Source organism: Globicephala melas, chromosome X (assembly GCF_963455315.2).
Source record: "Globicephala melas chromosome X, mGloMel1.2, whole genome shotgun sequence".
NCBI lineage: Eukaryota > Metazoa > Chordata > Mammalia > Artiodactyla > Delphinidae > Globicephala > Globicephala melas.
In genome coordinates, this window is record NC_083335.1 from 2,176,289 (window position 1) to 2,202,486 (window position 26,198).

At 64.0% G+C, this 26,198-nt stretch overlaps 1 protein-coding gene across 1 annotated transcript; it reads right to left on the reverse strand.

Annotated features, from left to right (window-relative positions):
- Positions 1-6,176: 6,176 nt before the first annotated feature.
- Positions 6,177-20,292, reverse strand: BGN (biglycan). Its single transcript, XM_030850395.3, has 8 exons — positions 20,157-20,292; positions 11,069-11,328; positions 10,694-10,806; positions 9,903-10,116; positions 9,213-9,323; positions 8,838-8,931; positions 8,573-8,711; positions 6,177-7,311 (listed from the first exon to the last, which is right to left on the reverse strand). Exons 2-8 carry the CDS (start codon positions 11,307-11,309, stop codon positions 7,114-7,116), a joined length of 1,110 nt encoding a protein of 369 aa, XP_030706255.1. The 5' UTR covers positions 11,310-11,328; positions 20,157-20,292; the 3' UTR covers positions 6,177-7,113.
- Positions 20,293-26,198: the final 5,906 nt, after the last annotated feature.

Below are 26,198 nucleotides of genomic sequence, written 5' to 3' on the forward strand. Positions count from 1 at the left end.
GGGGAGACGAAAGATGGTGCTGGGAGCTCAGGGAAGGCTTATTTGAGGAGGTGCCACTGTGACAGACACCTAAAGGGCACGAAGGCTCTGCAGACCCAGGGGGTCTTCCCTGGGCCAGAAGACTGGCACAGCTCCCCACGGTCTGTCCCTCAAGCAGGAAGCAGCTGCTCCACAGACAGCCCTTGAGACCTGGCACCTCTCAGTGCAGGCAGAGGTCACACTTACATGTGCATGTGCGTACACACACACACACACAGAGACTCACACATGCTGACACATCCTCAGGGATGCGGACACACTCGCATGTGCTGACACTCTCACGGTGCGGACACACTCACACACGCTGACACACTCACACGTGCTGACACTCTCACAGTGCGGACACTCTCACACGTGCTGACACTCTCACAGTGCTGACACTCTCACACGTGCTGACACTCTCACAGTGCTAACACACACGCTGACACACTCACACGTGCTGACACTCTCACAGTGCAGACACTCTCACACATGCTGACACTCTCACAGTGCTGACACACTCACACGTGCTGACACTCTCACAGTGCGGACACTCTCACAGTGCGGACACACTCACACACGCTGACACTCTCACAGTGCGGACACACTCACACGTGCTGACACTCTCACAGCGCGGACACACACATGCTGACACACTCACAGTGCTGACACTCTCACAGCGCGGACACACTCACACACGCTGACACACTCACAGTGCTGACACTCTCACAGTGCTGACACACACGCTGACACACTCTCACAGTGCGAACACACACATGCTGACACACTCACACGTGCTGATACACACACGCTGACACACTCACATGTGCTGACACTCTCACAGTGCGGACACTCTCACACTGCTGACACTCTCACAGTGCTGACACACATGCTGACACACTCACACGTGCTGACACACTCACAGTGCTGACACACGCTGACACACTCACACGTGCTGACACTCTCACACATGCTGACAACTCTCACACGTGCTGACACTCTCACACGTGCTGACACTCACACATGCTGACAACTCTCACACGTGCTGACACTCTCACAGTGCTGACACACACGCTGACACACTCACATGTGCTGACACACTCACACGTGCTGACACTCTCACAGTGCTGACACACACGCTGACACACTCACATGTGCTGACACACTCACACGTGCTGACACTCTCACAGTGCTGACACACACGCTGACACACTCACACGTGCTGACACTCTCACAGTGCTGACACTCACACATGCTGACACTCTCACACGTGCTGACACTCTCACACGTGCTGACACTCTCACAGTGCTGACACACTCACACATGCTGACGCTCTCACACGTGCTGACACTCTCACACTTTCTGACACACTCACACGTGCTGACACTCTCACAGTGCTGACACTCTCACACATGCTGACACACTCACAGCCGGTGACACACGCTCACTCAGAACACTCCCTCCCCCCCCACATGCTCAGTTACTCTCACACCTTTACACGCTCACTAGTCACACATAGTCACAAACTTGCACACACTTGTACACATTCAGTTATTCACACACTCACACTTCCTCACAGTTATTCACATTTATTCACACTCACACCCACTCTCAACCACCCAGTCACACTCACACCCTCCCGCATGCCTCTCACACAGTTGTTCACACTCTCTCTCTCCCACACACACTTCGTTCATGCACGCTCACTCACGCACATGCTCCCCTTGCACTCCAACCCCGGCCGCTTTTCCTGGGACTTGCTCTCTGAGAGCCAGCTGGCTGTCCCGGTTGGTGGTTGGTTCTGACCCCCTCGGCCCCTCAGCAGCCCTGGAGCCGGGTGCTGACCCGGCAGCCTGGCACTGTTCTCCTGGCCACCCCTGTGCTCGGAGGGGAGCCAGCCCCCACCTGGAGCCGGTGGTCAAGCTGGGCCTGCACTGGGCTGGGTGATGGGGCGCCAGGGAAGAGGAGCCCCAATCGGTGGGTCGCCTCCCGAGAGCCCTTCCCCCAGACTTGGACCCCCCTTCCTGGCCTCCCACGGGGGAACAGGCTTCCCTCGGGCAGGGGGTGAACCTGGGCCAGTAGCAAACGCCAGCCTCTTAGCAGACATGTGTTGGCGGCTCTGGGAGGACAGAAGTGGTGGAGGAAGAAATGGGTGCTGAGAGGGGAGGCTTGGGAGGCTGAAGAGAAGAGAGAAGACTCCCTTTTAGGACTGTGGCACTGTCTTCCCTCAGCGACCGGGGGACATATTATCACTCCTGGGGGCGGTGTTCATTTTACTGATGGCTGCTGTGCACACGGGGGCATTGGCACTGGCACGTGAAGTGCGTCCTGCTCCCAGAGCTCAGAGCCGGCTGCCTCTTCAGCCCTCACTGTTCTCCCCCTTCCCAAACTCTTTCTTTCCCAGGTCCTCGGCCACCACCTGTCCCCAGGCCCCTCCTCTCCGTGGGCCCCGCAGCTGTCGCCCCTCCCTTGCCCGGTTTCGCTCCTGCCACTTTTGGTGTGGCGGTCACCGTCTCCTCCGGGGACAGCAATCCTCAGTCCAGCCCTGAAATGGGAGCCCCTCTGGCTGGGCCCCGGGTCCCCCTCCTCTTCCCACTCTCTCCCTGGCTGAGATCACAGCCACCATCCCCTGGCTTCGGGGGCCACCAGCGTGCCTGGACCTCCAGGGCCAGTGGTCCCCTGCAGCCCAGGGAGGAGGGGCTGAAATGCCCCTGGAGAGACGTGCACATCCTACCCGCCCCCCCAGCCTGCACTGGGCTGGGACCCTGTGTGGAAATAGGGCCTTTGCAGATATAAGTTCAGGATCTTGAGATGGGGAGACGATCCTGGGTTATCTGGGCAGACCCCAGATGTAGTGATAAGTGTCCTTATAATAGGGAGGCAAGAACAGCTGACACACAGACACAGCAGGAGGTCTTGTGAAGACAGAGACGGACTGGAGTGACGCAACCACAAGCCAAGGGACACCTGGAGCCACCAGAAGCTGGAAGCGGCCGGGAAGGACCCTCTTCTAGAGTTTTTCCAGGGAGTGCGGCCCTACTGATACCCTGATTTTGGACTTGTGGCCTCCAGGAACATGAGAGACTCGATCTCTGTTTGAAGCCGCCCGTGTGGTCCTTTGTTACAGCAGTGGCCCCAGGAAACTCATACCAGCCCTGAGCTGGCAGCGGGAGCTGGGGTCCTTCAGCGCTGGAGCTGCCCTGGGCTCTCCGGGGCCACAGTGGCCCTGTGCCACCCCTGGCGACCATGCCCTGCCCCATGCGTCCAGAGTGGAGCCGGCTTTGCCTCTTCCTGAAACCTCTGTCCTCCCAAGACTGGAGCCCAGAGTCAGGAGCCCATGGGGGTGGGGCCCACAATGGAGGAACACCCCCCAAGTTCTCAGAGTGGGCCCCTCCACCACCCAGGCCCTTCAAGGAGGGGCTGTCCCTCTAAGCGCCCTGCCCCCAGCCCCCACCATGGCCTGAGGACACCTGGCTGGCTGCCCCTCCGACAAGCCCCGACTCGTCTAAACCCAAGCAGTGGATTGAGCTTAGGCTCCAGCTGGGCCCGGCTACACCCAGAAGGCACCTGACCTGCAGTAAGTACTTGGAAATGTCCCCCACGCCAGCCCCATGCCGCTCAGAGTCAGCTCCCTAGTGGCCTCTCCTTTCACGGGACAGCCCTCCCCGAGCGAGACACTGCCATGACTTTCACTGCCTTGGGTGTGTGTGTGCACGCACGTGTGACGGCCCCAGCTCACCCTCCGGATCAGAGCCCTACTCTGAGTGCAACCACACGTCCACAGCTCCCGGCATGCTCCTGGCCCTCAGGGGGCATTCTCCAGGCCCCGGGGGTGCCACACCCCACCCTGCCCACTCCCTAACTCTCACCCCACGTCCAACGTGCACCCAAGTGCAGGCTCCTACTCAATTCAAGGTCGACTGGACCTGGCCCCTCCCCCATCTTTCCTGCCCCTTTCCCGCGGGGTTACCGAGGCTTTGGGACTGCACACCCCTTCGCCCATCCACCTGCCCACAGCTCACAGCAGAGCACCCCAGTCCCCTGCAGCTCTGCCACCTGGGGCTTCCTGGGACCGCAGCTGGGCCCTGGGCTCCGCAGGGAGGAGCCTTGCGTGGTGTATAAGGCATATGGGGAAGTGTACACGAGGGACTGTTGGCTGACAGAGATGTTGCCATAGGCTTTTTTCAAAGGCCAGTCAGTCTCAACTTTTGTTATTACTATCATCTCATAGTCTGCAACACACTCGATACCAGAGTGAGGCTAAGTGGGCCGTTTGCCTTTTTTCTTTTGACTGCGCGCGGGTTTTCTCTAGTTGCGGCGAGCGGGGGCTGCTCTTCGCTGCGGTGCGCGGGCTTCTCATTGCGGCGGCTTCTCTTGCTGCGGAGCACGGGCCCTAGGCGCGTGGGCTCAGTAGTTGTGGTTCGTGGGCTCTACAGCGCAGGCTCAGTAGTTGTGGCGCACGGGCTCAGTTGCTCCACAGCATGTGGGATCTTCCAGGACCAGGGCTCGATCCTGTGTCCCCTGCATTGGCAGGTGGATTCTTAACCACTGTGCCACCAGGGAAGTCCCCCCCGCCCAGGGTCATTTGTCTTTGACCAAGTGCTCTGGGTACGGAGACCTCCTTTCCAACCATGATCGCCAGGCCCTCGTGGGGTGCGGCCCTGTTCAACTCCGCGGCGCCTGCAGTGGGGCCTGAGTGGTCCCCTGGGTCTGGCAGGGTGTGGGTCATGCCCGCATGGCGCTGTCCCCTCTCATGTGTGTGACCCACCGGGCCTACGGGACACCTTCCCTGGGGCCCAACCACGGGGTTCTCCTCTGTGCCTACCAGCATTATTACACCGGTCCCACCAGCGTGTCGTGGCACTGGTGTCCCAGAGTAAGAGGGAGGCAGGGAGGAGAGGAAGGGCAGCAAGCCTGGAGGGAAGGCAGCGATCCACAGGGTCCGGTGCCCAGAGCTGCCCGCAGAGAAACAGCCCGAGGGCTCCGTGTTTCTGTCTCCGCCAGGCCCTGTGCCGGCTGCCCCTCCTCCCACCAGCGAGGGGACTTGACCGAGGCCCTGACTCCTGGACCCCCGCCAGTGCCCTTGCCCTGAGCCTGCCCAGCTCAGCAGAGATTGCCGGGCCGTGGAACACACGGCCCAGAATAGTGCTGTGATGCCAACGGGTGACATTCTATTGCTGGGCCACCACACTGAGTGGTGCCTCCCATCCCCAAAAGGAGAAATCTGGGGACGCCGGGTGCCCCAGGGCCGGGCCAGGCGGAAGGGTTCTGTGCACGGAGCCAGCACGCGGTGCCTCTGGGCTCCTTCTCTCCTGGGCTGGCACTCCTGGCGGCCCCGCCTGCTCTATTTTCGTTGGTGGCCCACGGCTGCTCAGGGAAGCCCTGGATCCCATCACCTGGGGCAGAGGCCCCTTGTGTACGACGAGGGAAGAGCAGCCAGTCCATAGCCTGTCTCCTGCTTAGCCCGCTGGGCTTGCCATCCAAGGGGCATTTCTTGGGGGACTGTTCCCCCCCCACTCCCTTTCCGGGGCAGACCTATGTCCCCAGGCTTCACGGGCTGTGCCCTGGATCCTCTCTTGGGAACCGGCACCCACACGCTGCGAACTGCGCACAGGGTGACCTACTGGGTGGTCGCTGCGCTGGGAGCCCAGGCCAAGCCAGTACAGGAGTGCGCCCCCTGGTGCTGACACAGGTGTGGCACACAGCTCTGACCACAGCCGAAATCCGGTATTGTGCTGAGCCCCCAAACCCCATTGAGGCGGGCAGGGGCCCCTAGGGTTTCCCGGCTCCCGCTCGGTTGGGGGGAGTTTCTGGCCTGGTGCCCTTCAGCCAGCGGCTGCTTGGCAGACACTCCACTCTGGGAGGGCAGATGCCACCTCAGCCGGCCCTGCTGCAGGAGCCCAGTCTGAGGATAGCCGGGGCAACAGAAGTGACTAGAAGGGACGGGAAGGGGGCAGCCTGGGGCCTTCTGGTCCAGCCCTGAGCCTGGGGGTGCTCCCCACTGAAGTCAGGGAAAGCAGCGAACAGGCAGCTCAGGGCTCCGATGGGGCACGGAGAGGCGGAACCTGGGCGCCAGCCACAGCGGACCCTCGTGGCTCCCGTTTCCTTTGGGTCCCCAGTCCACCCCAAGAGGCTGCACACGCAGCCGTGTTGCACAGTGTTTCTTTAATTGAAAGACAACAACCGACCTCAGAAGCAGCCCCTCCTTACTACCCCAGGGGCTGGAAGGCCACGGGAGGGGAGACCTAGCCGTCGTGGGGGAAAGGGGGGCAGTGAGGAGCGTGCTGGGGACTCTGCGGGGTGCTGGGCCCCTCCCGGGGGACAGACTCTCAGGGCCTGGCTGAGTCCAATGCTCCCCCTGGGAGCACGTGGCCTGTGGAGCGCGTGGTTGCCGGATCATCCAGGCTTGGGGGCGAGGCCTGGGTGGGGTGGGGGGCAGCTGTCCCCCACCGCAGCCCACCTGGGTAGGGGCTGAGCAGAAGCCCAGCGAGACAGAGACCAGACCCAGCCCAAGGATGTGAGAGAGGAGAGGGAAGACGAGGGAGGGACAGATGGAGAGACAGAGAGAGATGGAGAGGACTGATCCAGGGGCCGGTAGAGCAAACAGGCTGGGATGGATGGCCGTGAACTCACAGAAGGATGCCAGCGGGCATGGGAGGAGAAGGGTAGCAGGCCAGGCCGAGGAGGGATGTGTGCCCGGCAGGTAGGGTGGGCTCAGCGGGGTCCGCTGTCTCCATCCCTGGCCCCCCAGACCCAGGGACCATTTTCCTTGGACTGGAGCCTCAGACAATTTGGTTTTGGGGTGAATGGGAAGAAAGCTTCATGGGGGCACCTCTGCGTGGTCATGATGGGGGAGCAGGGGCAGCTCTGAAGCTAAGGGGTGTGTGATGGGGGCCAGGCCTCACGCCTCACCTGCACACTTGGGAGCCAGGGCAAGGATGTCGGGTGGCGACGAGGGGGTTGGGGATCAAGGGCGGGGCTGGGTCGGGTGCAGCTGAGCACTGGCTTCGCTCCCTTGCTTTGCTTCCCCCCTCAGGACATCCGCTGTGCTCCCCAGAGGCCCCGCCCAGGCCACCTTGGCGGCTGCCGCCACCTCTACTTTTTGTAGTTGCCAAACTGGATGGCCAGGCGGTCAGTGACGCAGCGGAAGGTGGCCGGCTGCACCTCCCAGTAGGGCACGGGGTTGCTGAAGAGGCTAATGCCGTTGTAGTAGGCTCGCTTGACCCCGAAGCCCATGGGGCAGAAGTCATTAACGCCCACCTTGGTGATGTTGTTGGCATGCAGATAGACCACCTGGGGGCAGAGGGGTGTGGCTCAGGGCGGTGGCCCAGTCGCCCCAACCCCCCTGCCTGCGTCTGCCCTGCCTGGGTAGGCCGAGCGGAGGGCAGAACCCCGAGGGCTGGTGCCCTCCCTCCCGGCTGAGTCCCGCCCCGCCGCCTCATGGGCCACGTTTCATTGTTTTGCATCCACACGGCCCTTTGAGGGCGTGGAGGTGATCCTCCCATGGTCTGGAGGAGCAAACTGAGGCTTCGGTATGGTTGTTGGGCGGGTGCTGGCCCGCCTTAAGGCACTGGTGTGTGACTGGGTGCTGGGATGGGGAGCTTGGGGGGTGTGGGTGTGAGGTGAGGGGTACGTGGGGCACGAGTGGTGGGGTGGGACTGTCGATGCGGGAAGGATGGCACGTTGGGCTCACATAAAGTCCCTGGCCCTCCCTCTGGGTTCCCTGGGCTGTGGGTCTGCCCCCAGGGAAGCAGCCTCCCAGTCCAGAGCCCCAGGGGCGTGAGAGGAGAAAGAGCCTCCTCCTCCCCCGCTCCCCCAGCTCCCTGAAGCCACATGCTGTGGGACAGGAGGGTCAGGGAGGGAGGACCCAATGACGGCAGGGAGGCGCTCAGACTGCAGCGGCGCCCTCTAGAGGCGGCAAGGACACGGCCGCTAGAGGGCGCTCTCGGCTTGGCCAGGGGGGCGGTGCCGCTGCAGGTGGGCGGTCCCCACGCAGGGCTCAGGCGGGCTCCGGTGTACTCGGCTCTGACTGGCCAGCCCGCGAGAATGGCGGGTCTCCTGGCACGTGTGAATGGGTTGGAAGCAGCGACTGAGGTCCAGAGCAGGGCCGAGTACGGCCAAGTTCATCCATGTGGCTGACAGCCAAACTGGGGGTAGGGCCCCTGAGAGAGCCCCAGGCCAGGCCTTGTATCCCTCATCAGCCCACTTTGTGCCCTGGGCTGTCCCTGTCTTGCCACAGATCTGTGTACCCCGTGCCCAGACTGTTCCCTCACCTCGTGGGCCCGGCTGCACCTTGCAGGTGTTGCACCCACCTGAGAAACCTGCTCTTCCCTCACGACCTCGCTGCCCCGGGCCCGCCCTCCCTGCTGTCCACAGCGGCATCCCCACCTGCCCCTCTCCTCCCTCAGTGCAGGTGATTGGCGCTGAAGGAGGGATCCCTGAGCCTGCTCCTTTGCAGCGAGGTCCCATTCCGCTCTGTACCCAGACCCCACACGTGCTGGGCCTGAGCAAGGAGGGCCATGGGCTGAGGGGCTGCCCACTCCCTGGCTCTCACCTGGAGGAGCTTGAGGTCTGGAAGGCCAGCAGGCACCCTGGACAGCTTGTTATTGTCCAAGTGCAGCTCCCGCAGGGTGGGCAGAAAACTCAGGCTCCCATTCTCAATCATGCGGATCTGGTTGTGGCCCAGGCCCAGCCTGCGAAGGGGCGGATGAGAAAAAATGGTGTGGTGGGGCCCGCAGGCCGCACGGCACTGTGAGGACTCAGGCCCCCAGCCCCCCCAGTCGCCCCAGCGCCCCCAGACCCCCAGACCCCCAGCCCACCTGTACAGCTTTGAGTAGCGGAGCAGGTCCTCTAGCTCGATTGCCTGGATTTTGTTGTGGTCCAGATGGAGTTCATTCAGGGTCTCGGGGAGGTCTGCCAGGAAAAGAGGATGCTCTGGGCTGAATGCAGGAGGGGAGGCCACGTGTGTGGGCTGATGCTGTGTGTGTGTGTGTGTGTGTGTGTGTGTGTGTGTGTGTGTGCATGGTCCCATGCTTGGTGGAGCAGAGACCCTAGCTCTGCCCCAGGTGGGGAGAGGGGCAGCCAAAGCCCTCCCTGAGTTGACTGGGTGCCTCCAGATGGCTCCAGGCCCCCCACCTGTATCCATGTGTGCTCCGAAGGCCAGGTAGTGTGGGAAGCAAGGGCTGACTTCCTACCTTTGGGGATGCCGGTGAGCTTAGCCTCAGAGATGCGCAGGTAGTTGAGCTTCAGGCCATCGAAAGCTCCAGGTTCAAAGCCACTGTTCTCCAGGGGGTTCCCACCCATCTCTAGGAGAGAGGCCCCCTCAGCCCTGGAGCCAGGGCTGGGCATCTGCCCGCACGCCCCCAGAGCCTGTCGGCTGCCTGGCTTGGGCTGGCCTAGTGGGCCCTGCTGATTACCCGCTCCCCCATCTCTCCCTGAAAGCAGTGCCGCTAAGTTACTAACGCTAATGGACTGAATGCAAACTCCTCGCTGTTCGAGGCCACTAACTCCCAAGGGCACTGGGCCTGGCATCAGCCTTAGGGGGCAGAGGGAGCACGGAGAAAGGGAGGGGAGACAGGAATCAAGGCCGGGCTCCCCCGCCCGCCCAGCCCCTGGCTGGCTGGCTGGCTGGCTGCACTGGCCCTTTCCCTTCCCTTTCCCTATGGGCCCTGAGTTTCTCTTCACCTTCCCTTGGCAGCTCTGGGGTGTGCTCCTAGACAAGCTTCCAGAAAGTACCGTGAGGCCCAGCCGGCTGGTCCATGGCTGTCCTGGACAGCCCAGCACCCAGCTGCCCTGGCTGGCAGAGCCCCCCCTTTGACCCTCCTCCCCCATCCACTGCCACCGCCGGGGACGGGTGACGGCGCCACTGGTGGGATCTCGCTCACCGATGCAGTTCATGTTGCGCAGCCCACTGAACACGCCCTTGGGCACCTTGCGGATGCGGTTGTCGTGGATGCGGAGCTCCACCAGGGAGCTGGGCAGGTTGGGAGGGATCTCCACCAGGTGGTTCTTGGAGATGTAGAGCTTCTGCAGCTTCCGCAGGGGGCTGAAGGCCTTCTCGTGGATCTTGGAGATCTTGTTGTTCACCAGGACCAGGGCCTGAGGCAGCACGCGTGCTGAGGTGAAGGCCCCGGCCCCCTACCTGCCCGCCTTCTCCTCTCCCCCATCCCTGCCACCTGAGCTAGCGATTCGCGATTAGCAGTTGTCAGGACTTTACAGATGTTTGAGCCCCAGCTCAGCCTCCAGGAGATCCGTCTGTGCTCCTGGGCAGAGTGCAGATCGGGGAGCTGGCGCTCAGGCCCAGCAATACCACTGCTGCTTAGCGCAGCCTGCCGCTCCTCTGTGTCCCAGTTTCCCCACTTGCACCCTGGCTACAATGAAATCTTTTCTCACTGTGTTGCTGGGAGGAGTCAATAAGATGAAAAGTTTTCAGTCAAGAAGGGAATTGGGCTGAGTGATCCTGTCCTGCACTTACGGCTGCTGACACCTGCACATGTGCCCTGTGACCCTGGGCACTCCCACCACAGCCGCCTCCAGACCGCTCTCAGGACTCCCCAGGTCTCCGGTCCCCGCTCGCACTCCACAAGTATGTGCCCACACCCATCTGGACCCAACCCCCCATGCTGCGGGCCTGCCACCTCCTTGCAGCCCCTTGGAAGGGCCAGGGTGGGCTTACATAGAGATGCTGGAGGCCTTTGAAGTCATCCTTCCGGATCTCGGAGATGTCGTTGTTCTGCAGGTCCAGCAAAGTGGTGTCGGGCGAGATCTCTTTGGGCACAGCCTTCAGACCTGGGGGCCGGCACCACCGTCACCAGTGTGAGCCATGGCCATGACCCCAGCGTGGCGCGGAGCTCAGGGACTCGCGTGCACGCAGGGACTCCGCCGCCAGTGGGCCAGCGCCAGAGTCGGCAGACGGAGGGGCTTCTCGCTCCCCGCCTGCTTGCAAGCAGACCAGTGGACACCCTCCCACACTGAAACCAGGATTCCCGAGCTGGCTTGGGGTCACCCCCTCCCCACCCTCACGCTTCCACGTCCACCCCACTGGACTGACCCAGGTCGGAGCACTGAACGACCCGCAGGTGGCAGTGGCAGCCGAAAGGGCACATGGCGCTGTAGGTGGGAGGGAGGGAGTCCAGGTCTGGGATGCCCGAGGTCGTGTCGGCGCCTGAAGCCTCCTCGTCGTTCAACATGGGCAGCCCGTCGTCCAGGGTGAAGTCCCAGAAGCCTTTTTGCTCAAAGGGCAGAGCCTGGCTCAGGGCCAGCAGGGCCGCAAGAGGCCACAGGGGCCACATGGTGGGAGTGCCTGCGAGACTGGGGTGAGGAGAGGCCATCAGGAGTGCCCAGCTGGCGCCCACGCCCATCTTCTGGGCCCTTGCCTGGCTACCGTCCCGAGCCCGGGCGGCTGGGGTTCTGCACGTGTTGGCCTCGTGTCCCTCGCCCCTCACCCCTCACGGGTGCAGCCAGGCCCTGGGCTGTAGGGGCCGGGAGGGAGGTGTGGGTGGGCAGGAGACTCCGGGCAGGACTTGGCCTCAGTGGGCAGCACTGTGTCTTCCCAGTTGGTGAGTCTGTACCCCTCCAACACGCCCACGCGAGTGCACACACACACTCACGCAAGCACACACACACACTCACGCAAGCGCACACACACGCAAACACACGCAAGCACACACGCAAGCGCACACACACTCACGCAAGCACTCACGCAAACACACACGCAAGCACACACACACACTCACGCAAGCACACACACACACTCACACAAGCACACACTCACGCAAGCACACACACACTCACGCACCAGCCACTGAGTCAGCTGCAGCCTGCCTGGGGGGTCACTGAGGCTAGTGGAGGAGGCGGAGAGGGAAACCCAGCCATTTGCCGCCCACAGGCTTTGAGGAATTCAGATTTAAAGAAACCACTGTGGCCCGGCCACTCCCACATGCTCAGGGCAGTGTGAGCGCGCTCAGGGCTGACTCAGGTGACCACAAGTCGCTTCCTTTCCTGCCTGAGCCCCCCTTGCAGCACACCCACATTTCTCTAAGAGTCAAGAGGCCAAGGCACCAGGCTGGGCACGTTGGGTAGAAGGCTGGGCCAGCCCTGGAGGGAAGGTGAGGAGAGGGGCATTCTCCCAGGCCATGCGTGGAATCCTGGACATGGAAGGGGCGTCCCTTGCCCCCCCCACCCCGCCTCTGCTCCCCTGGGCTGTGGCTTCCTCCCCTGGCCCACGAGCCTTCCCCTGGCTCGTGAGCCGTCCCCTGGCTCAGCCCGCAGAGCCCCAGGGCTCCCGCCTCTGCTCCCACCCTTCCTTCTGCCCACGGCCCCGGGCCCCTGGAGAGGCCACCAGAGGGGAGCAGGCTGCTGCCAGGGTGGCGGGCAGGTTCAGGCTTGTCCAGAGGCTCCTCTGCTGAAAGACAGTGCCCAGGAGGAGGCTGGAGTCCCTGCCTCTCCTACCACCCCCAGCTACCTGCTTTCCTGGGAAAGCCCCAGCCTCATTTTCCCATGTTATAGAGGAATAAGTGCACCTGCCCTGCTTGTCTCCCAGGCGCGGGGTGTCTGCGGTTGCCCCGGGTGCAGACGTGAAGCAGCCCCACCCCAGGGAGGCCCTCACTCGGGGCCCATCTTGGCCAGGGGAAAGGCTGTTCGGGGCTTCAGTGGGGCTGGGTGAGCCCCCCGAGCCTGATAGCCGGCTGCAAAGGGGGAAGGAGGCCCCCGACAGGCCCGGTTGACCTGGGGCTGGACTGGCCGCCCGGGGAGGGTGGGCACTGCTGCCCCAGAGTCCTCCCACCAGCAGGCGGGGGTTGGGAGCTGCGGCCACCTCCAGACGTGGGCGCAGCAGCTCTGCACCTCGGGTTCCCATTGATCCCCATCTTGCCGCCCCTCTCGCACTCCTCAGGCCCCCCACTGAGCTGGGCACGTGGCCTGTCCTGGCTCCCACCATCCTGAGGACAGAGCTGCAGCTGCCAGCGAGAGGGGCCGGAGCAGCCTTTCTGGCAGCTGGGGCCGCAGTCTGCTTGGCAGGCAGCGGCCGGGGGCCCAGGGTGCTGTTCATCAGACGCAGCTGCGGAGCCAGCCCCAGAAAAGATGCTTGCCTGCCGCAGTCACACAACAAAGTGAGGGTCCCTCATGCTGGGGGAGCGCCCAGCCTCCCTGGCTCCTGCAAGCCTTGAGAGCTCATGATGACACTCCAGGTCCTGCCAGCCCCAGGCTGGCCCAGTGGGACCTGGGGAGCCCCTAGAGGGCCTTGGTGAAGAGTTGGGAGAAGGCCCTGGGCTGGCCTCCTGGACCATGAGTCCCTCCTTCTTCCCACGAGTTCGCAAACCCCAGGGCAAAGCAGGGTGGGCCTAGGCCTCCCAGGCTTGCCGCTGCGGCGCAGGGCCCCTGCCCAGGGGCTGCTGGACACCCAGGGCTGCGCGGAGGAAGAGCAGCGGAGAGGACAGGAAGGCGAGGATGACGGGACGAGAGGGAGGGGACTGCCCCCCGGCCTGGCACTCCTGCCAAAGCCACTGCCTCATGGCGGGGTGGGGGGCGGGGGTGAGTCAGGGCTGGAACGCCCGGCAGGATCCTTGGGAGGCTCTGGGATCCACCGTCCACCTGGACAAGGGGGGCAGGGGGCTGGTCTGGCCAGGCCGGGGGGAGGCTTCGGGGGGCGGTGGGCGCAGACAGGGCTCTTCCAGCCTGGTGGGACCGGGAAGGTCTGGGGGCCTCCACGGGGCGCTTCCACCCGCATCTGGCCCCTCCACCACGGGGGAGGATGGACAGGCGCTGGGAAGGCCAACCAGGGCAGGACTAGCCACTGGGGCCCCAAGTGGGCTCACGGGACCCTCCGTGGGGGACGGAGGCTCTGGAGGAGGTGAGCCGCTCCGGGCCGCCGTGCCTGATATTCTGATGTCGCTGCGTCTGGGGCCCCACAGAGTGGCTGAGAGAGGGGAAGGGCTGGCTCTAGTGCAGGCTCACTCTGGGGGGAGGGAGGCTGAGGACTTGGAGGCCCCACCCCAGGGCCCCGTGACAGCACAGGACAAGGTCTGGCTGGTTTCACCCGGCTCCTGGCTGGGCCCAGGCAGTGGGCAGGCTGGCGCACTTTCCGGCACAGCCCTGCTTTCCCCGCGGAGAGCTGGCAGGAGACTCAGCGGCCAGAACTGTGCAGAGTGGAGGGGGCCGACTGGACACCGAGCCCCCGGGGGCCGCAACAGACCCAGAAGGAGCCGGGGGTGATGGAGTTCTCTGGCCCGCCGGCTGAGTGTGGGCAGGGCACAGAGGCTGGGGGAGGAAGCGGAGCTGCAGGGCTGCCTCCCCCCACCTCACACCGGGTCCCTCCCACCGCACACACGTGCAGGAGGGGGGTGGGCCCTCAGCCCCGGAAGCGGGAGCCCCCACGGACAGGTACTGTGAGACCCACGGCAAGTCCCGCCAGCCCCACCTCCCACACTACCCAGGCCTCTGGGCCTCCTGGGCGTGTCCCCAAGGACTTCAGGCAGCCTCGAGCCCCATCAAAGTGTTCTCTGAGCTGGATGGGTCCCTCCTCCTCAGAGCGAAGGAAAGAAGCGGTGGAGTGAGGGCCGCCCACCCAATAGGGCTCTCCTTGTCTGGCCCTCTGAAAGCCAGCACAGTCCTCCAACTGGGACTGCTCCAGGTCACAGCCAAACAAGACACACTGGCAGCCCCTGAGAACACGGAGGGGCCGTGCCAGGCATTCAGGCCAGGCCAAGGGCGGCGGGAGCGGGCCTGAGGTCTGGCAGGCCCTGGGAGCTCGCCTGCAGATGTGCGGCCCGCGGCTGCCAAGTCGCAGATGCCGGACGCCTGACGCTGTTCCGCAGCCTCGGCCCGGGTGTCTGGCCCCTCTGAGCAGCCCGACCTGAACCCGGACGCGCGGGCCCGTGGTCCCTGGGACTGCGGGTTGCGCTTCCCCCCTCCCCTCTGTCCGCCAAAGCCTTTGAGGCCCAGCTTCTACTAGCAGGCCAGAGGCAGGGGCGCTGCCCAGAGCTCTGCTCTGCGAGCTGACGCCCGGCTGCTCGCCGCCTCCCTGCCGGGCCCTGAGAGGGGAGACGTGCACCATCCGTGGGTCTCCTGAGGCTTACGCGCGTTGGGGTCGTGGCTGCAGGGGTTGGGGTGGGCCCTGAGCCCCGCGCCATCGGTGTCTGCTCGCCAGCCACCCCGAGCCCACCGCCACGGCCTCGGCACGCCTTCCAGCTACGAGGGGAGCAGACATCCAGGCGTGGCTGGCCAGGGCGCTCCTCCCTGCTGGGGTCTTGGCGCTGCTGAGGTGACCGGACAGAGCTGGGTCCTGTGCCCCTGCAGCCTTCAGGGACAGACTTGACTTGGATGTGGGTGTCGGAGGCCAACAGGGAGCCAGCCCGTCTGCTGCAGAGCGCTGGCACCGGGGAAGTGGCTAGGCGGCCGGTACTGACCAGGCCGGACGTCTCTCCCCACAGCCTTGAGGACAGCCATCACCTCCACCCCCAGCCTTCTGGGAAACCTCTGGAAGGCCGGCGGTTCCAGTGCCGGCCTTCTGCCATGCCTGAGTCAGGCGGCAGATGAGCCAGGTCAGCTGGGGGTCCTGGGCTGCTGGGTGCCCTGCCCCCCCCGCACCCCCGAAGGCTCGCTGCAGAAACCCTGAGGGCGGGGGAAGGTGTTCTATCCCTTCCCAGGGTGGGACAGGGCACTCAAGGGATTTCTGAGCACAGCCCTCCTGAGGACCAGCAGGAAACTCCTGCCCAAGGCCACACTGTGAGGAAATGGGAGGGGGGCACACGTGCCCTGCCCCACCCTCTGCCCCCGCACACTTTGCTGCAGAGCCCAAAGTCACAGAATCCCGAACTCCCTGGGTTGCACAGGGGGCCGAACCAGCCCCCGGTCCCTGCAGAAGACTCCTTGCATCTCCCCCACTCTGGCTGGGAGGTGACACTGACGGAAAGCAGGGCCCTGCCCTGTGGGTCCTGCGCCCCCTGGCTTGCATCACGAATCCTCTAGAAACATGGCGTCTCTCTCTGACTGCCACCATCCATAGCTCCCCTCAGCCCGCGGGGCCAGATGCCCCTCCTCGGCCCCAGCGCACCCATCAGGCCAGCCCCAGCCCCTCTGCCTCCGCCTCCAGCTGCACAGAAGTGGCCTGGAAAAGCCATCATCCCAGCCTGGCCCGGGAGGTTCCCCCAAGCATTTTAGGTCCCAGCAGGTGCCAGACCCCACAGGGAGATGCTCTCAGCCTGGCTCCCAGAGCCTGAGGTCCTGTCTGCCCTCTGCCCCTCTCCTTCAGGTCCTAGTTTTGTTCCCCAAATCCCCGATCCCATGGCCACTCGGGCCTCTGACTGCTGTGTCCCTCTTGGCCATCTGAGCCACCCAGAGGCAGCTGGTGGGGGAGAAGCAGGGGCCGCTTGAGTCACATGGAACCTGGGACCACCCCCAGCCCGCTGCCCCTTGTCCTGCAGCTCTGCTCCAGGCTGGGGTTTCTGCCGAGTTTGGCCTTCAGACGCCGTGGATCACGAGAGCTGGCTGTGAGGAGGCCGGGTAGAGCCCCAGTCCCCTAAACCTGAACGATGTGTCACCATGGGGAGGGGCAGGCATGAGTCGTCTGAGTCCCTGGCACCTCCACTGGGCTTGGGAACGTCAGCGATACCAGCCTGCCAATGAGCGCGACCTGGGCTGCTCTGCGGACTGCTATGGGGGCCGAGCAGCCTCTGGAGGAGCTGAGGCTGGTGGCGTGTGGGCAAGTGGGCAGCTCCCATAGGCACCCAGGAGCTGCCCCACCCCAGAGTAGAGAGGGTGGGGGACAAGCCAAACAGAGTCCCAGAGGGCGTGAAGGAAGTCCTGGGGGACCCTGGGGCTGGGGACTCCAGGTGAGGGGAGAGCTTTCACCCCAGAACCTTCCATCTGGAAGGTGGGGAGATGAACCACAGCCCCAGGGAGCACTGGGAAACTGGTTTTGGAAGCCTGGAGAAGGGCCTGGCTCTAGGGCTACCAGTTAGCCTCTGGCCTGGGGCAGGACTAAGCAGACTCCGTCTCCGTCCTCCCAGCGCAGGCACCTCTGCCTCTCCCCGCACTGGCTTCCTTGAAGATAGGATTCACAGAAAAGGTTTCATGGGTGATCAGGTGTGGGCCCCAGTATGTGAGCAGAGGGGACAGAGGGGTGGGAGGAGAACTGAGTGCCCCGGGCACCAGCTGACAGGACAAGAGGGGGCAGAGCTGGCAGGGCCCGGGGGTGCCTGCCTCCAGAGGGGGCCCATGTTCACCCCCACCCTATGCTCACAGCAGGGCGCCCCAGGACAGTCACCATCACCCTCTAGCCCCAGGATTTGAGCTAAGCCCTTGGGCTGGTGTGTCCCCTCCCACCAGCAGGGCCGACAGGCACAGGGAGGGGTGGGCAGCTCAGGGCAGGGACCAAGCTCTCCAACCCTGGGGAAGAACTTTCTAACAATCCAGGGTGTTGGCAGGGAAGGAGAGGGGCTCCAGACATGCCATTGAAAGGGCAAACAGCCCAGTGGCCTAGCAGGTGGGGCTCTGGAGGCCCCGAGCTGGGACTGGGGCCCTGCCCGGAGGCGAGCCAGACAGCGCCGGGCCCTACTGGGAGTCTGGGAGCTGGGCTGCCGCCCCGCAGCTCACGTGCTCCAAGGCTGGCCCTGGGGCCGGCCACGGCCTCCGGCTGCATCCCCAGGAGGCCAAGGACAAGTGATGGCTGGGACAGGCCTGTCTCCTTGGGGCTTCTCCAGGGAGTGGAGGAGAGCTGGTGGTGGGTGGGCCTGGGAAGGGGCTCATGACAGATCCCTCCTCTGGGACTCGACGCCGGTGCTGGAAGGGATGCTCTGTGGTCCTGAATGACTAAGGAATGTTGCTAAAGAAAGGAACTGCTTTCTTGTCTTAGGAACACACCCTCTCTTCCGGTCCTTCCCCATTCACGCTCCTCTGATGGGCCAGGGCCACTGATGGGATTGGGGAGAAATTGGGGCCAATGCTTGCATGTCACCCTGCATGACAGTCAGAGGGCCAGCACCCCAGATTTCTGGGCCCCTAAAATGAGCTGGTACAGAACTGCCACCAGACCCATTGGTGAAGGGGCTGGGCCGCGGACTCCCCATCGACATAGTGGGGTCCCTGGTCCCTGCTCCAGGGCAGGGCATAAAAGCGGTCGGACGGTTAATGCCCTCTGTGAGCCGGGTCCTGGGACGTGAAAGTGGGCCGGTCGCTGCCTCGCCGTGGGGGCCCTCCCTGCTCCCGGCCTTCTTCCCACCGCCCGGTCTTGGCGGCTCGGAGACAGTGCCATGGCTTCCTTTCGATGCACGCACAGAGAACTGCCCTGAGAGGTTCACCCACGCTGGCCCACGGCAGCCGGACACCGGAAGTTGCACAGAAAGGCGCCTCTGCCGAACCGCCAGCCTTCCCAGGGTGTGGGTGGCACCGAGGGGGGCCTGAGCATCTCCAGCTGGTCTCAATCTCAGTCAGTCCCTACCTCGTGGAGAGCTGGCCGGCCAGGGAGGGGTGAGCTCACAGAAGCAGGAGCCCCCAGAGGGCAGGACTGGCCACCGAATCGGCAACCTGAGTGGCCCTTACGAAGACTTCAGCTGCGTGAGAACGATCTCCCTGGCCTGGGCGAGGTCTGCCCCGCCCGCCCCACCCAGCACCCTGCCCCGGAGGACCCCGGGCCTTCTGCTGCACTCAGCGGAGCAACGCGGGAAGCTCTCACCACCGGGTGCCCAGGCCCCAGCCCCGCCCCGCCCGTGGAGCAGCGAGGTGCTGTTCCCATCCCCCAGCCTTCCAGGATGCTCAGTGGCACACCCAGACAGAGGGCTCCGTTCTCCCTTGTTCCTCTCCTGGGTCCCTCGGCACTTCCCTCAGCATGCCAGCCATCTTGAGAGCTTGCGGGACGGGGCCAGTGGGCCTGCCCCCTCTCACTCCAGTCCCCACGCACTGCACTTGACCATAAGCTATCATCGTTAACATGCAAGTGACTTTGCGGGCTCCCTGGATGCTACGGGGTCAATAGCCTGGATTTGTCAGTCAGGAGCTCTGAGTCCTGGCCCCAGTTCTGCCCCTGACTGGCTGTGCCACTGTGGGCAGGTTCCTGCCCCTCTCTGGGCCTCAGTTGCCCCCTCTGTACAATGGATGGGGTGGGAGTGGGACCAGCAGGGGCCACGGCTCCCCTCCCAAACGGCTCTGGAGGGCAACCTTGTCGCTACACTTTGTTTCAGAACTGGAGTTCTCTCTCCATTCCTGAGATGCCCCCAGGCACCAGTGGGGGGCGGCCTTTGGGGGACAGAGCATCTAGCCTGGGAGCTCTTGAACCTCACCCCTTCCTAAAGGTGCCCATCCTGGGCTGATGGTGTCCTCGCATCTACCCGTGGTCCCCAGAAGCCCTCCGGGGCCACAGGCCAAGCCTGCCTGTGGCTAACACAGCACAGTTGCCTGAGTCTCCTTCCGCACCCCGCTTTGGAACCTCAGTCCAAGGGGGCTCTGGGGCAGAGCGGACTGAGCTGCCCAGGCAGCCCCGCCCGGGGACCCCCCAGCCAGGACTCTGTGGACCCACACCTCGCCCGGGAGGAGGTGGAGGCACGGCATTGGCCTGTGGGTAAGCATGGAATATCTGGGCAGGGAGCCTGGGGTGTGCCTGGGAAACCGAGTCTCTGAGCCCACGCCGTGGACTAGCCCCAGGCCGTGGGGACCGCTCCCCAGTGACGAGCTTGGGTGGCCGCCCAGAGGTCCTCCTAACCAGGGCCGAGTGCAAAGTGCACCCGGGACTTGCAGTGAACTAAGGGGGCCATTGGCAGAGTGAGGGTGCCAGCCGCCCAGCCATGCCTGGATGACGCTCTGGGGTAGCGGCCAAGGGGAAGAACCCCGAGGCGGGAGGCAGAGAGGGCAGATGTGGAGCAGAGCCGAGCAAGGTCAGAGGGGTGAACGAAGGGGATGTAGAAGGTGCCTGGAGGACAGCGGGGAGAAGACGCAGAAATGGGACAAGGACCCAGGGGGCCGCAGGGTGGCGACGAAGGGGCGCGGACCAGGAGCCTGCAGCCGTGCAGTGGGAATCCACAAGCAGCCTAGGGGCGGGAGAGGGCGGTGAGGGGGCAGCGGACCCAGGGGTTAGGCAGTGAGAGCAGCTCAGGGCCAGCGTAGGAACAGCGGGGACACTACGGGGCTTGTGGAGGGGGGGACCCTACCTGAGGAGGGGAAGCGGCGGGCACAGGCTGGCTGGTTGGCGGTCTTGAGGGTCGGGCAGTCCGTGCGTCTGTCGGTCCGTCGGGTCGTCGGAGAGCAGCTGCTCACTCCTGGGCAGTTCGTGGAGAGAGGGAGACAGAGGCGGTGGCAGCGGCGGGAGGGAGGCTAAAGGCTGGGCGGGCGGGCCGACGACGGGAGGGGACGGCGGGGAGGGGGCGGGGAGGGAGGAAAGGAGGGAGGGGGCTGGTGGCGTGGAGAGGGAGGGAGAGAGGGAGGGAGGGAGGGAGGGAGGGAGGGGGCAGGCTTCCCGGCCCCCCTGGCAGCTTCAGAGGGAGTAATTTTCTTGTAGACGGCTGGGCTAGCTGCACCCCTCCCCCTTGCGCCCCCCAGGACTCCCCCCACTCTGCCTGCCCCCCCCTCTACACCCTGGGGCACACAGTGAAGGGACACACAGTCTAACTCACACAAGGACCCTTGGCGGCTCTGGGCAGGCGCAGCCTCAGAGATTCAAACTTTCCACTATCCGGATGGGGCCACTGAGGCCCAGAGAGGGGCGGGAGCTGGCTTGCGGGTGTTAGGGCGGGCGGAAGAGAGGGAGAGGGCAGAAGTGGAGGGGAGACCAGGGGCAGGTGGCCTCTGATTGCTAGTCCAGGGACGGGGCCCCGGAATTTGGTCCTGAGCCTTCCTCAGCCTGGAAAGGGATCAGGGTGGCAGCTGTTGTGGATTTCTGGAAGGGCTTGATCTAGGCTCCCGGGCACTCCGGGTGCCCCACCTCCCAGCCCACTGCAGCCTCTTTTCCCTAAAAAAGAGGAAGCGTTCCTGTCTGTGTGATCTCAGGCTGGGACTCAGCTGGGGGCTGGCAGGACGCAGCACAGATACTGGGGGTCCTCCCCAGCTTGCCTGCCCCGAGCTGAGGCTCAGAGAAGCTGATTCAGAGAGGAGGAGCCAGCGAGTCATCCTTGCTCCATCTGAGCAGGTCCCCTAGGGTGCAATAACTGCTCTGAGGGTGGCCACTTCCTCGGGGCTGAGCCCTGTGCTGGCCACTTACAGGGGTAACTGGGTCAGCCCGCCAAGCGTCCCAGGAAGAGGCCGTCATCAGCCCTGGCATCCACGCCATCACTGGAAGCTCAGCCACTTCCTGAGGGCCCAGATGAGCCCAGGGCCATAGCACGACACCTCCTTCCCGTTGGGTGGGGTCCCATTCCTCCCCCGGCCCGTGTACCCAGCCTCGGTCATGGGGAGACTCCTGCAAGAGCAGTTTTGGGGAGACAAACGTGAGGGTTTAGACGGGGTGAGAAACCGAGGCAGGGAGCGACACTGAGATCTGCGAAGGAGAAGAGGGAAGAAACGAAGGCAGGCAACACGAGACAGGGCAGAACTCCACTGAGAGGAAAAGAAAGATGCGTAGAAAGAGAAACAGCTCAACAGGGCAGAGGCCGAGGGCGGGCCAGGGAGAGGCGGGGCCGTGAAAGGAGAGCAGGGGTGAGGCCCGAGGGTCCCGCGCACCCGGCCAGCTGCTGTTTAGGCTTTTGGTGCTCAGCTTCAGGCCATCAGGCAGGTCAGGGTCCAGAAAGTTCTGCCAGGGGGAGTGGCTGCGCCCAGACCCCTCTTCTGTTCACCAGCATCAGTTCAGGGACCCCTGGTCAGACCTGGGACACAATGGTGGCCTGACCAAGCCGCCTGCCTGCAAGAAGCTTCCAGGCTGGGCCACGGCCAAGGGAGAAGTAAGAAAAGCAGGGCCAGGTCGGGAGCTCCGAATCCTTCTTGTTTTCCTGGGTGAGGCAGTTGCAGATGGTTGCGAGCAGGAGATTGGAGAGAACACGTGCCCTTCCAGACACGGGGAGTCAGTTTTGCTTGTTTGTTTGTTTGTTTGTTTTTTACTGTTTATTGGCGACATAGTCAAACATCTCTGGGTCACCCCACTGAGCTTCAGCGTCCCCCGACGCAGCTGGGGAGGAGGGGAAAGAGGGTCCAACCCACGTATAAAACACTGCTCCACGAAAGAAGCTAGTTGAAGACGACCACATATTACATGATTCTGCGTGAAATGTCTAGAACAGGCAAATCTACAGGGACGACAAGTAGATTTGTGGTTTCTTAGGGCCGGGGGGATGGTGGTGGATAGAGTGGTGACAGCTAAAGGTATCAGTTTTCTTTTGGACGTGATGAAAATGTGCTAAAATCGACTATGATGATGTTGCGGCCTCTGTGAATATGCTAAGTAAAAACCATTGAACTGTACACGTTAGATAGGTGAATTGTATGGTATGTAAATTTTAGCTCCATAAAGCTGTTTACAAAATTTTCAAATGAAAGGAAATAGGCACAAGGCATGCCCACTGCCCAGGGAGCCAAGTCGCTTACTGAGTAAGGTCCCCTCTGTGAGGAGGGGACTGGGGCATGCCAGGGCCACACACAGCACCAGAGGCTCAGGAAGGCTTCCTGGAGGAGATGACTTAGAGCAGACAAGTAGGGAAGAGGGACGGTGTTGGTGGAAGGCAGAGCCCAGGGCTAGGTGTGGAGGGCGTGGGGAGCAGGGGCGCAGTGAGGTGGGAAGGCCGAGTGGTGGGCCGGCACGTTCCTGGAGGGAGCAGCTTGCGGGCGGTGGTGAGGCAACGCCCTGCGCCTTGGAGCTCTTTCCCGCAGTTGGGGGCTACGTCTGGGGCAATACGTCCGTAAGTACGGTTCTTGCGCCTGGAAGGCTCTTGTGTCTGTGGTTTGCAGTCTGCAATAAGCCATAACTGCACACCCGGGCCAAGGCCCACTGAGTCACTGGGAGTGGCCCTCTAATTTGGGGGCCACTCCCAGACCAGCCGGCCTGCACCTCAGTCCTGGGCCTCCCCCTCCCCCTCCCTCTCCCCAGGCCTCAGCTCTCTCTGTGGCTGCAGTGCGGGAACAACCTGGACCCCAGCTTGAGCGGCGCTGAGAACAGCACGTCCCTGCTGGCCAGCGGAGCCGCAGCCTCCTGCCCTCTGGCCTTTCAGGGCTGCGAGGCGGCAGCAGGAGGCAGGGGAGGGCAGGCATGGGGGGCAAGGCAGGAAGGAAGAGCAGGCATTTCCTGAGGCCCCCGGGCCCCTGGAGGAGGCCGATGCACAGCTGTCTTAGCTCCACAAGAACCAGTGGCAGACAGGGCTGGCCGAGCGATTAGAGGTGGGGCCAGGGGAGGCGGGGGGGGGGCAGCACCCTCTCCTAGCATGCCCTGCGCCTCTGGGACACCGCTGGACAGGCCCCCAAAGCCCCAGCCTGGACTCTTCCCCCCAGGTACTTCGGAGGGCTGGGTGATCCTGCCGGCACCAGCCCGCCCGTCAGCCCAGAAACCCCAGCAGGCCCCTTGGCAGAAGACCCCTCTGCCAGAAAGAGTAAAGACGCGGCTCTCTTGACCTGAGAAGCAGCCTGGTGGCCGGCTCAGGCTTCCCAGGAAAGCGTCCTGCCCCGGGGCCCCACCCGTGCCCCTGCCCGGGTCCTCAGGCCACACTGCTGTGTCCCGGCGCAGAGCAGCCAGCCCTCATCTAGGCCTTGTTGGGTCATTGCCGCCCCTGCCAACACCCTGGTGCCCAGCCCAGAGCCCCAGAGCCCAGGGCAGGTGCTGAAAGGTAGTGGGGCAGGGGTGCGGGGCAGGCAGAAGCCAGCGGTGGTGGGGAGAGAAACGCGCAGGGCGGAAGGGGGCTGAGAGGAGGGGCGGCAGGGCTGGGCAGGCTGGTGGGCAGGGCTGGTGGGCAGCTGTGGGTCCACCCCAGGCAGGGCCATCTAAGCCTGTTGCCATCCTGTAGGCCTGCGTGTGGAGAAGGACCCGGAGTCAGCTGCAGCCCGTCCCTCTGGCTTGCAGCTGTTGGTGCCCTGGCTTCAAAGCGAGAAGGGGAGGCCCCAGGACAGAAGCAGGGCACCCAGAGGGCAGGCCTCAAGCCTCTGATCCCCTGTGGGCACGAAACCCTGCCTTTGATGCGGGTCCCTGAAGGGCAGAGCCTGGGAGCCTGGGAGGTGGCCCAGTGGGCAGGGCTTCCAGGGGCTCAGAGGGAGCCCCTATAGAGGTGGTAGCAGCTGACAGAGATCACCCCCAACCCTGGGCTCCAGCCCACCCAGCTGCTCGGCCCATGAGTTTCTGGGCCCGAGAAAGAGCTGCCCGACCCTGACCTTCAGGGGCCCTCTGCCAGACCCCTTCCAGGGCCTTCCTAGCCTCCCTGCCCTGCTATGTCTGGCTGGTGCCCTGCTCACTCCCCTCTGCCTCTGCTCATCACTCCCCCTGTCTGTCTTGGGCTCCCCACTCCTTTCTCAGGTCTCCCCTCTGCATGGTCTGTCCCTTCCCCGGGCACTGAGCCAATCAGCCTCAACTTCCGCTGGCGCCCTTCACTCTCCTGGAGCACACCGGATGGGGCGCAGGGGGGAGTTCTGGGAGGCGGCGGCTCTGCAGTGGCGCCCTGGGGCTGCTTTCCGACCTCTCCCTGGAGTGCTCCCACAGGGCTCTTGTGCGGCCAGCCCAGAGCAAGGCGTTGCCCACGGGAGTCCCCTTCCACCTCCAGGACCACTTTCCAGGCAGGGACACATCACACACATACATCAAGGTCACTTCTTGAGCGTGCCACCCTGCCTAGAACTCAGCTGAGATCCTGGAGAGGGCCCTCGAGGCTCCTAGGCGCTGCACCCCGGAACCCAAGCTGGCACCCCCGAATTCACGGCCTGCTGGTTTCATCCACGCCCGATCTCTGCACCCTTAGGGGCTGGGCAGGGGCAGGGCAGGGGCTAGGCCCACAGTCACTAGGGGGCGGCCCCTCGCACCTCACTGCTTCCTTGAGGCCAGAGTCATGGCACCCTGGAGCAGGTATAACGTGTGCTCAGGGGACCCTCTGGATGAGGATACTGCTAACGGGAGCCGAACGGCTGCGGAGCAGGCGAGCCTCCGCTCTCTGGAAGTTTACCAGCGCTGATGGCCGAGGCGTGGCCGGTGAAAGCTGGCACTCTCTATGCCAGAGCTTTTTTTGACCTTCCCCTGAGGACATAATCACACAGCGGCTCTATGTCCCGGGCCGCCAGGGCTGTAATTTCAGGGCTCGAAGGGGGCTCCGTGGAGGCCCGGCCTGTGTCTAGCTATCTTTAGAGAGGCACGCTCTGGGTGTGGCCAGACGAGGGAAGCTGGACCGGGGGCTGTGCCACAGGGAGGCATCTGTGGGCCTCCTGCGAAGCCAGCAAGACGCAGGGACGCCATGAAGCGCGGGGCCCCGTGGTCTTCCCCTGGGGGAGGCTAGCCCCCAGCAGCAGGGCCAGGAGGCTCGGGTGGGGGCCACGAGGGGGAGCAGGTGCAGGGCCGGGGGGCCAGGCGGTTTCTGGACTGGCCCCGCATGCCCGTCATGGTGGCACTGCTCACTGACACGTCCTTTGCCTCCCTCGCTCTCTTCCGCTCCTCCCTGGGCTTGTTTCTCCTGCAGGCCACGATGTGGGGCATGAGGCGGGAGGAAGGCTTCGAACCGGCTGTGCAGGAGTTGTCTGCCCACCTGCTGGCAGCTCCAAGGGCTGAGTCCCCCATCTGCAGTGGAATTAACCCAGAGGGCCTGCTCAGTGGGGAAGTGCGAGCGGCGGGGGGTGGGGTCGCCCAGCCTGAACTTCCTGTGCCTCCCGGTGGGGGCCTGACCCCTGAGTGCAGGGAGGGGGCTGGGGGCTGACTGCCCTGGAGCAGGGGGGCCCGGGGCCAGGCAGCCATGCTGGGGAGGAGGGGTCGTGAGAGCTGGGAAAGCAGCGGGCGCTCCTTCAGGGCCAGCGCCTCAAGGGCTGCTGACCTCTGACCCAGTCCAAACAGGAAGTGTCATATCTGTGGGCCCGGAGGAGAAGGAATGCAGGGATGAGTCCAAAGCAAACACTCCGCCAGCTTCCCAGGCCTCTCCCCGCCCCCTTCCAGAGTCTGGCCTTTTCTCTGCTGAGAACTCACGGAGGGGGGGTGGGGGGACTGGCTACAGAATGGGACCGAAGCGAGACTCACGGTTCCCAGGCCCAGACCCCAGCCCAAGGTGCTGGCGGGGCAAGGTGTCGGCAGTGGGCACTTGGGGCCCTGCTTC

What these genes read in the sequence shown, in the direction of transcription:
- BGN (XM_030850395.3), bottom strand. Translation starts at nt 11,309, where the DNA reads ATGTGGCCCCTGTGGCCTCTTGCGGCCCTGCTGGCCCTGAGCCAGGCT. An exon ending in GCGCAACATGAACTGCATCG is followed by an intron (nt 9,324 to 9,902) that starts GTGAGCGAGATC and finishes CCTCTCTCCTAG; the next exon opens with AGATGGGTGGGAACCCCCTG. An exon ending in CAGACCTCAAGCTCCTCCAG is followed by an intron (nt 7,312 to 8,572) that starts GTGAGAGCCAGG and finishes CTCTGCCCCCAG; the next exon opens with GTGGTCTATCTGCATGCCAA.